This window comes from Psittacula echo, assembly GCF_963264785.1.
Source record: "Psittacula echo genome assembly, chromosome: 31".
Lineage (NCBI taxonomy): Eukaryota > Metazoa > Chordata > Aves > Psittaciformes > Psittacidae > Psittacula > Psittacula echo.
The window spans coordinates 857689-868436 of NC_137766.1; the positions used below are offsets into that span (position 1 = coordinate 857689).

At 60.9% G+C, this 10748-nt stretch overlaps 2 protein-coding genes across 2 annotated transcripts; both read right to left on the bottom strand.

Annotated features, from left to right (window-relative positions):
- Positions 1-10: 10 nt before the first annotated feature.
- Positions 11-2199, bottom strand: LOC308231141 (uncharacterized protein). Its single transcript, XM_080636280.1, has 2 exons — positions 1384-2199; positions 11-467 (listed from the first exon to the last, which is right to left on the bottom strand). The coding sequence occupies exons 1-2, from the start codon at positions 1460-1462 to the stop codon at positions 136-138; spliced, it is 411 nt and encodes a 136-aa protein (XP_080492406.1). The 5' UTR covers positions 1463-2199; the 3' UTR covers positions 11-135.
- Positions 2200-3057: 858 nt separating this feature from the next.
- Positions 3058-8213, bottom strand: PFDN6 (prefoldin subunit 6). Its single transcript, XM_080636281.1, has 5 exons — positions 8137-8213; positions 6734-6805; positions 5270-5340; positions 4488-4612; positions 3058-3274 (listed from the first exon to the last, which is right to left on the bottom strand). The coding sequence occupies exons 2-5, from the start codon at positions 6795-6797 to the stop codon at positions 3166-3168; spliced, it is 369 nt and encodes a 122-aa protein (XP_080492407.1). The 5' UTR covers positions 6798-6805; positions 8137-8213; the 3' UTR covers positions 3058-3165.
- Between the last annotated feature and the right edge of the window lie 2535 nt (positions 8214-10748).

The window sequence follows — 10748 nt, forward strand, 5'->3', positions numbered from 1 at the left end:
GTATGGGGGTTATGGGGGGTACGGGGGACATGGCAAGCATGGGGAGCCCATGGGAGGATATGGGGGGGCAGCATGGGGGGACCCACATGGCAGGGGGAAGGGGATCCAAAGCCATGGGGGGGTGACAAGGCTGGTTTAGGGGTGTTTGGGGGTTGTTTTGGTGTGTTTGAGGGTGCTTTGAGGGCATTGGGGGGTGTTTGGGGCCATTCTGATGGCGTTCGGGGGTGTTTTGGGGTGTTTCAAGGTGTTTGGGGTTGTTTGGAGGCTGTTTTGGGGATGTTTGAGGGTGTTCTGGGGGTGTTTCAAGGTGTTTCGGGGGTGTTCGGGGCCGTTTGAGGCTGTTTCGGGGTGGTTTTGGCTGTTTTGGGCTCTCACCACGCGGGCGAAGGGCGCTGCGCGCAGCAGCAGCCGGGTGCTGCTCTGGTAACGCCGGATCTCCTGCAGCGCCCGCCTGCCGGGCCGGAACCCTGCGGGCAGGGGGGGACATGGGGGGGTGAAGGGAGGGAGCTATAGGGCAGGGAGGAGCTATAGGGTTGGGAGGGGGGCGGGTCCATAGGGGGATTCCATTGGGGGTGGCCATAGGAGGGTGCATAGTGGGGGGTAAGGGGGTCTCTACGGGGGGTGTCTATAGGGGGTCCCTATGGGTCTCGGGGGGGGGGCTGCCTGTAGGTCTGTATGGGTCCCTATGGGGGATGCTTATGTGTCTCTATGGGGAGTGTCTATGGGTTTCCATGGGGTCTCTATGAGGGGTGCCTATGGGTTCCTACAGGTCTCTATGGGGGAGTGTCTATGGGTCCCTACAGGTCTCTATAGGAGGTGTCTATGGTTGTCTATAGCTTTCTAAGGGGGCTGTCTATGGGTCCCTCTGGGTCTCTATGGGGGGTGTCTATGGGTCCCTATGGGGAGTCCCTATGGGGGGCACCAACGGGTGTCTGTAGGGGGTGCCTCTGGGTCTCTATAGGGGGCGTCTATGGGTCTCTAAGGGGGCTGTCTATGGGTCCCTATGGGGAGTCCCTATGGGGGGCACCAATAGGTGTCTATAGGGGGTCCCTATAGGTCCCTACGAGTCCCTCTGGATCACTATGGGGGGTCCCTATGGGTCCCTATGGGGGGTCCCTATAGGTCCCTACGAGTCCCTCTGGATCACTATGGGTGGTCCCTATTGGTCTCTATGGGTCCCTATGGGGGGTCCCTCTGGGTCCCTACGGGTCCCTACGGGGGGTCCCTATAGGTCCCTACGAGTCCCTCTGGATCACTATGGGTGGTCCCTATTGGTCTCTATGGGTCCCTATGGGTCCCTCTGGGTCCCTATGGGGGGTGCCTATGGGTCCCTATGGGGGGTCCCTATAGGTCCCTAGGAGGGGCCCCTGTGGGGTCACTCACGGCGGCGCCGCGGGGTCTCCGGGGGGGGGCTCTCAGGGGCTCTCCTGCGCCGCGGGGCCGAGGGCTTGGCTCGGGGCATGATGACCTCACACCGCTCCTCGTGACGTCACACCGGGGCCCGCACCGGCGCCGCGCGATTCAAACCTCCCGCCGCGCCGGCCCGCTCTGACGTCCACTTCCGCCCCACCGCGTCCCGGCGCATACCAAAGCGCGCCTGCGCGGCCGCTCTGCGCTGCCGGAGGCCGCGACTCGATGGTGCCGCGGAGGCTGCGGCGGGGGGAGCGGGGCCGCGGGGGTCAATTGGATATCGGGATATGGGAATATGGGATATGGGGTATGGGATATGGGAATATGGGATATGAGGTATGGGATATGGGAATATGGGATATGGGGTATGGGGTATGGGATATGGGAATATGGGATATGAGGTATGGGATATGGGGTATGGGGTATGGGATATGGGAATATGGGATATGGGGTATGGGGTATGGGGTATGGGATATGGGAATATGGGATATGGGGTATGGGGTATGGGATATGGGATATGGGAATATGGGATATGGGGTATGGGATATGGGAATATGGGATATGAGGTATGGGATATGGGGTATGGGGTATGGGATATGGGATATGGGGTATGGGATATGGGAATATGGGATATGGGGTATGGGGTATGGGGTATGGGATATGGGATATGGGATATGGGGTATGGGATATGGGGTATGGGATATGGGATATGGGATATGGGGTATGGGATATGGGAATATGGGATATGGGGTATGGGATATGAGGTATGGGATATGGGGTATGGGATATGGGAATATGGGATATGAGGTATGGGATATGGGGTATGGGATATGGGATATGGGATATGGGGTATGGGATATGGGAATATGGGATATGGGGTATGGGGTATGGGGTATGGGATATGGGGTATGGGGTATGGGATATGGGGTATGGGATATGGGAATATGGGGTATGGGATATGGGGTATGGGGTATGGGGTATGGGGTATGGGGAATATGGGATATGGGGTATGGGGTATGGGGTATGGGATATGGGGTATGGGGTATGGGATATGGGATATGGGATATGGGGATATGGGATATGGGGTATGGGGTATGGGGTATGGGGTATGGGATATGGGATATGGGGTATGGGGTATGGGATATGGGGTATGGGATATGGGATATGGGGTATGGGATATGGGGTATGGGGTATGGGGTATGGGGTATGGGGTATGGGGTATGGGATATGGGATATGGGGTATGGGATATGGGGTATGGGATATGGGATATGGGGTATGGGGTATGGGATATGGGTATGGGGTATGGGGTATGGGATTGTATGGGGTATGGGCTATGGGATATGGGGTATGGGGTATGGGATATGGGGTATGGGGTATGGGATATGGATATGGGGTATGGGGTATGGGGTATGGGATATGGGGTATGGGGTATGGGATATGGGGTATGGGGTATGGGGTATGGGATATGGGGTATGGGGTATGGGATATGGGGTATGGGGTATGGGGTATGGGATATGGGGTATGGGGTATGGGGTATGGGCTATGGGGTATGGGGTACGGGGTATGGGGGCTGGCACTTCCCGTTGTGTCCCCACAGCCGTGACCCCCAGCACACGCACGTCCCAATCATCACTCCCCACGGAACAAGCTTTAACCCTTTATTAAAGGAGCACTGGGGCCTGGGGGGGGAGACCCCCCATAGAAGGGTCCCCATAGGGGGATGTCCCCCATAGGGGTGTCCCCATCGCCCCCCCTCATCCCTTGCCCTGTCCCCGCTGCAGCTCCTGCTGCAGCCTCCCCAGCGTGTCCCGGTGCTGCTCCGAGCGCCGCTCCAGCTCCTGCATCTGCTGCTCATAGCGCTTGCTGTGGGAGCAGGGAAACATGGATACCGGAGCGACGGATACCGGGACCCTCGGACACCATGGAGCCATGGATACCGGAGCCATGGATACCGGAGCCACGGATACCGGGACCCTCAGACACCAAGGATCCATGGATACCAGGACTCTCAGACACCATGGAGCCATGGATACCGGAGCCACGGATACCGCGACCCTCGGACACCATGGAGCCATGGATACCGGAGCCACGGATACCGGGACCCTCGGACACCAAGGATCCATGGATACCGGGACCCTCGGACACCATGGAGCCATGGATACCAGAGCCACGGATACCGGGACCCTCGGACACCAAGGATCCATGGATACCGGGACCCTCGGACACCATGGAGCCATGGATACCGGAGCCACGGATACCGGGACCCTCGGACACCAAGGATCCATGGATACCGGGACCCTCGGACACCATGGAGCCATGGATACCAGAGCCACGGATACCGGGACCCTCGGACACCAAGGATCCATGGATACCGGGACCCTAGGACACCATGGAGCCATGGATACCAGAGCCACGGATACCGGGACCCTTGGACACCAAGGATCCATGGATACCGGGACCCTCGGACACCATGGAGCCATGGATACCAGAGCCACGGATACCGGGACCCTCGGACACCAAGGATCCATGGATACCGGGACCCTCGGACACCATGGAGCCATGGATACCGGAGCCACAGATACCGGGACCCTCGGACACCAAGGATCCATGGATACCGGGACCCTCGGACACCATGGAGCCATGGATACCAGAGCCACGGATACCGGGACCCTCGGACACCAAGGATCCATGGATACCGGGACCCTCGGACACCATGGAGCCATGGATACCGGAGCCACGGATACCGGGACCCTCAGACACCAAGGATCCATGGATACCGGGACCCTCGGACACCACGGATCCATGGATACCGGGACCCTCGGACACCATGGAGCCATGGATACCGGAGCCACGGATACCGGGACCCTCGGACACCATGGAGCCATGGATACCGGAGCCATGGATACCGGGACCCTCGGACACCAAGGATCCATGGATACCGGGACCCTCGGACACCATGGAGCCATGGATACCGGAGCCACGGATACCGGGACCCTCAGACACCAAGGATCCATGGATACCGGGACCCTCGGACACCACGGATCCATGGATACCGGGATCATGCCCCCGCACTCACATCTCTCCCGTGATGTACTCCAGCCGCTTCCCCACCGTGCTCTTGGCCTCCTCCAGCTCCTGCTTCACCAGCACCGGCCCCAGCAGCTTGAAGATGGTGTTGGTGGCATCCAGCAGCTCCAGCTCCTGCGGGGGGGGCACAGAGAGCACTTTTGGGGGGATTTTGGGGGGGGGGTTGGGTGTTTGACGCATTTTCTGCGGTCAGGGTTTGGAGGCTTTTAGGGGGTTCAGGGGCTTTTAGGCAGTGTCCTAGGGAGCCTGGGGGGGTTTGGGGGGGGTTAAGGGGAGCGTTTGGGGGCTCAGGGGCGTCTTAGGGAATTTAGAGGGGTTTAGGGGTGGTTTATGGGGGTTTTGGGGTGGTTCAGGAGAGTTTTGGGTGTTTCAGAAGGCTCGGGGGTATTCTGGAGCGTTTTAGGGGTGGTCTGGGGGTACTTTGGGGTGGTTTCGGGTGTTTGGGGGTATTTTAGAGGGCTTGAGAGATGCATTTGGGTGTTTTCGGGTGGTTGTGGGTGGTTTAGGGCGTTTGGGTGGTGTTTCTTGGTGGTTTAGGGTGGTTGTGGGGCATTTTTGGGGGGGGTTAGGGACGCTTTCCGCGGCGTGGAGAGCATTTTTGGTTGTTTTAGGGGCGTTTTAGGGGGCTTGGTGGGCATTTTTGGTGTTTTAGGGAGCGTTGGGGGTATTTTTTGGTGTTTCGGGAGGGGCTGGAGTGTTTCTGGGGGGGTTTAGGGGGTGGTTTTGGGGTGTTTTTGGGGGGGGGTTTGGCTGTTTCCGGCCGTCTCTCACCTCCTTGACGATGTTGTTCTCTGTCAGCTGCGCCTCCAGCTTCTGCCGCGCGGCCACGGCCCGGCTCAGGTCTGGGGGGGGGACCCGAGAACGGGGGGGGTCAGGGGGGACCCCCCCAGCCCAGGGCGATGCCAGGGGCACCCCGGGGGGGAGAGGGAGGGGTTTGGGTGCAGAGGATGGGGTTTGGGGTGAAATGAGGGGGGTTTGGGGTGAAATGAGGGGGTTTGGGGGGAAATGAGGGGGTTTGGGGTAAAATGAGGGGGTTTGGGGTGAAATGAGGGGGTTTGGGGGGAAATGAGGGGGTTTTGGGGTGAAATGAGGGGGTTTGGGGTGAAATGAGGGGGGTTTGGGGTGAAATGAGTGGGTTTTGGGTGAAATGAGGGGGTTTTGGGGTGAAATGAGGGGGTTTTGGGTGAAATGAGGGGTTTTGGGGGTGAAATGAGGGGGTTTGGGGGGAAATGAGGGGGTTTGGGGGGAAATGAGGGGGTTTGGGGGGAAATGAGGGGGTTTGGGGTGAAATGAGGGGGTTTGGGGTGAAATGAGGGGGTTTTGGGGTGAAATGAGGGGGTTTGGGGTGAAATGAGGGGGTTTGGGGTGAAATGAGGGGGGTTTGGGGTGAAATGAGTGGGTTTTGGGTGAAATGAGGGGGTTTTGGGGTGAAATGAGGGGGTTTTGGGTGAAATGAGGGGTTTTGGGGTGAAATGAGGGGGTTTGGGGGGAAATGAGGGGGTTTGGGGGGAAATGAGGGGGTTTGGGGGGAAATGAGGGGGTTTGGGGTGAAATGAGGGGGTTTGGGGGGAAATGAGGGGGTTTGGGGGGAAATGAGGGGGTTTGGGGGTGAAATGAGGGGGTTTGGGGTGAAATGAGGGGGTTTGGGGTGAAATGAGGGGGTTTGGGGTGAAATGAGGGGTTTTGGGGTGAAATGAGGGGGTTTGGGGGGAAATGAGGGGGTTTGGGGTGAAATGAGGGGGTTTGGGGGGAAATGAGGGGGTTTGGGGTGAAATGAGGGGGTTTGGGGTGAAATGAGGGGGGTTTGGGGGGAAATGAGGGGGTTTGGGGTGAAATGAGGGGGTTTGGGGTGAAATGAGGGGGTTTGGGGTGAAATGAGGGGGTTTGGGGTGAAATGAGGGGGTTTGGGGAAATGAGGGGGTTTGGGGTAAAACTGAGGGGGGTTTTGGGGTGAAATGAGGGGTTTTGGGGTGAAATGAGGGTTTTGGGGGGAAATGAGGGGGTTTGGGGTGAAATGAGGGGGTTTGGGGTAAAATGAGGGGGTTTTGGGGTAAAATGAGGGGGTTTTGGGGTGAAATGAGGGGGGTTTGGGGGAAATGAGGGGGTTTGGGGTGAAATGAGGGGGTTTGGGGTGAAATGAGGGGGGCTGGATTAAATGAAGGGTTTTGGGGTGCCATGGGGGGATGCCGGGGTGAACTAAAGGGGGTTGGGGATGAAAGGAGCGCGTTTTGGCACCTTTCTGCAGCTGTTGGTATTTCTCCAGCTCTGCCTGAAGCTTCTTCTGGATCTGCTCGGCCATGGTGGGGGCTGGGGGGGGAGGCAGGAAGCCCATGGGAGCCCCAACCCCAGCCCGGCCCACAGAGACCCCCATATAACCCCCCCAAACAACACAGACACCCCCTAAAACCCATAGAGACACCCCTAAACCCCACAGAGACCCCCTAAACACCACAGACACCTCACAAACCCCATAGAGACACCTCTAAACCCAACAGAGACCCCCTAAACACCACAGACACCTCACAAACCCCATAGAGACACCCCTAAACCCCACAGAGACCCCCTAAACACCACAGACACCTCACAAACCCCATAGAGACACCCCTAAACCCAACAGAGACCCCCTAAACACCACAGACACCTCACAAACCCCATAGAGACACCCCTAAACCCAACAGAGACCCCCTAAACACCACAGACACCTCACAAACCCCATAGAGACACCCCTAAACCCCACAGAGACCCCCTAAACACCACAGACACCTCACAAACCCCATAGAGACACCCCTAAACCCAACAGAGACCCCCTAAACCCCACAGACACCTCACAAACCCCATAGAGACACCCCTAAACCCCACAGACACCTCACAAACCCCATAGAGACACCCCTAAACCCCACAGAGACCCCCTAAACCCCACAGACACCTCACAAACCCCATAGAGACACCCCTAAACCCCACAGACACCTCACAAACCCCATAGAGACACCCCTAAACCCCACAGAGACCCCCTAAACACCACAGACACCTCACAAACCCCATAGAGACACCCCTAAACCCCACAGAGACCCCCTAAACACCACAGACACCTCACAAACCCCATAGAGACACCCCTAAACCCCACAGAGACCCCCTAAACACCACAGACACCTCACAAACCCCATAGAGACACCCCTAAACCCCACAGAGACCCCCTAAACACCACAGACACCTCACAAACCCCATAGAGACACCCCTAAACCCCACAGAGACCCCCTAAACACCACAGACACCTCACAAACCCCATAGAGACACCCCTAAACCCCACAGAGACCCCCTAAACACCACAGACACCTCACAAACCCCATAGAGACACCCCTAAACCCCACAGAGACCCCCTAAACACCACAGACACCTCACAAACCCCATAGAGACACCCCTAAACCCCACAGAGACCCCCTATACCCCACAGACACCTCACAAACCCCATAGAGACACCCCTAAACCCCACAGAGACCCCCTAAACACCACAGACACCTCACAAACCCCATAGAGACACCCCTAAACCCCACAGAGACCCCCTATACCCCACAGACACCTCACAAACCCCATAGAGACACCCCTAAACCCCACAGAGACCCCACAGGCCCCCCCCTCACCGCTCCTCCCGCCTCCCGCCGCCGCAGGCCCAGGCCACGCCCCCTCCGCCGGTGGCGTAACGCGGAAACGACGCCCCATCCACCCTCCGCGCATGCGCACGCCCCCCCCGCGCCGAGCGCAAAGCCACGCCCCTCGCTGATGAAACCACGCCCTCTAACGTTAAGCCACGCCTCCTTCCTCGCAGCCCTCAGCTCCCGTAGCCAGCCAAGCCCCGCCCCCAGAACCTAAGCTCCGCCCCCTAACCGTATTGGTCCTCGGATCCTAGCGCTCCCACTAGCCACGCCCCCCCGCTCTCTCTACCAATCACACGCTTCCCTCCCGTCGCCGGGCGCGCCCCGGCCGCGGCTCCCCGGTACCGTGTGACGGGAACGGGCGGGGGGGGGTGTTTGGAAGCGTTCGGGCGGTTCCTTTCCCGTTCGGGCGCTCCCGTTCCCGTTCGCGATGCGGCGCCGTTGCTCGCGTGCCCGGCGCTGGGCGGGGCGGGCGGCGGCGCTGGTGCTGGCGCTGCTGGGGCTGGGGCTGGCGGGGGGGGGCGGCGGAGAGGAGCTGCTGGCGGCGGCGATGGCGGCTTGGGCCGGAGAGGGAACGGGAGCGGGAAACGGTGGCGACGGGAGCGGCGCGGGGACGGCGAGCGGCGGGAGCGGGGCGGCGCTGGGAAACGGGGCGAGCGCTGCCGGCGGAGCGATAGGCGCCGGCGGTGCTGGGCGCTCGAACGGTGCCGGGCGTTCGAACGCCGCCGGCGTTGCGCTTGACGCAAGCGTTTCAGTAGGGTCGGACGGCGCCGAGCTCCTGCCCCTCACCAACGTTTCCACCTACCCCGCCTCCATCCCCATCCTCCTGTCGCCGGAGCCCTGTGGCCCGAACCCCCCGTTCCTGCTGGTGCTGGTGCCCAGCGCCGCGGCTCACGCTGCGCAGCGCCAAGCCGTGCGGGACACGTGGGGGGGTACGACACCCCCGAAACGCCCCCAAACGGCACAAAACACCCCCAAAACGCCCGCGAACAGCCCCGGAACACCCCAAAACGCCTCCCGAATGCCCAAAACGGCTGCTCAAAACGCCCCCGAAACGCCTGAAATCGCGCCCAAAATGCCTCAAAACGCCCCTCAAACACCCGAAACCGGCCCCGAAATGCCCAAAACCGCAGCTCAGATACCTAAAAATGCCCTCGAAACGCCTGAAATCGCTACCGAAATGCCCCAAAACGCCCCTCAAATGCCCAAAACGGCAGCTGAAATACCGAAAAACGCCCCCGAAATGCCTGCAAACGCCCCCAAAACGTCTGCAAACGCTCTCAAAACGCCTAAAAACGCCCCCGAAACGCCCACTTGGCCGCCCTCCACCCGCACCATCTTTGTGCTGGGGCTGCCCCCGCCGTCGGTGCCCGCGCAGGCCCTGCGGGAGGAGTCGCTCCGCCACGGGGACGTGCTCCAGGGCGCCTTCCCCGACGCTTACAGCACCCTCACCGTGAAGACGCTGCTGCTGCTGCGCTGGGCGGCCTCGCGCTGCCCCGGCGCCCGCTTCCTGCTCAAGGCCGACGACGACGTCTTCGTCAACGTCCCCGCCTTGGCGCGGCACCTCCGGGCGCCCGCGCTGCCCGCGCGCCTCTACCTGGGCCGGGTGCACTGGTGGGTGCCCCCCAACAGGGACCCGCTGAGCCCGCACCACGTCCCGGCCGCGCTCTACCCGTCCGGCCGCTTCCCCCCGTACTGCAGCGGCACGGCCTACGTGCTATCGCGCGCCGCGGCGTTGGCCGTGCTGGCGGCCGCCCCGCACGTCCCCTTCGTCACCCCCGAGGACGTGTGGGTCGGGCTGTGCGCCCGTCGCGCCGGCGTGGCCCCGCGGCACTCGGCGCGGGTGGCGGGCGCCATGCGGGTGCCGCTGGACGGGTGCTGCTATGGGGAGGTGCTGTTCAGCGCGCACCGCCTGCGCCCCGATGACATGAGGAGGGTTTGGGGGGTGCTGAGGCGGGGGGGAAGGGGGTGCGGGGCCTGGGGGAGGCTGTTGGGGGTGTTGAGGTGTCGGGTGATGGCGGCGAGGGCGGGCGGAGGGTGGTGACGAGGGAGCGGGCGCCTGGAGCCAAGGGGGTGCTGCTGCTTCCCAAGGGATCAGCCCTTGTCCAGGGGACTTGTGTGGGGCCGAGGGTGCGCAAGGACAGCGTCAGCACCATGGACAGCGGGATCAAGGGGTCCATCAGCACCATGGACAGCGGGATCAAGGGGTCCATCAGCACCATGGACAGCGGGATCAAGGGGTCCATCAGCGCCATGGACACTGGGATCGGTCCATCAGCGCCATGGACAGCGGGATCGATCCATCAGCACCATGGACACTGGGATCGGTCCATCAGCGCCATGGACACTGGGATCGGTCCATCAGCGCCATGGACAGCGGGATCGGTCCATCAGCGCCATGGACACTGGGATCGGTCCATCAGCGCCATGGACACTGGGATCGGTCCATCAGCGCCATGGACACTGGGATCGGTCCATCAGCGCCATGGACACTGGGATCGGTCCATCAGCGCCATGGACACTGGGATCGGTCCATCAGCACCATGGACACTGGGATCGGTCCATCAGCGCCATGTACAGCGGGATCGATCCATCAGCAC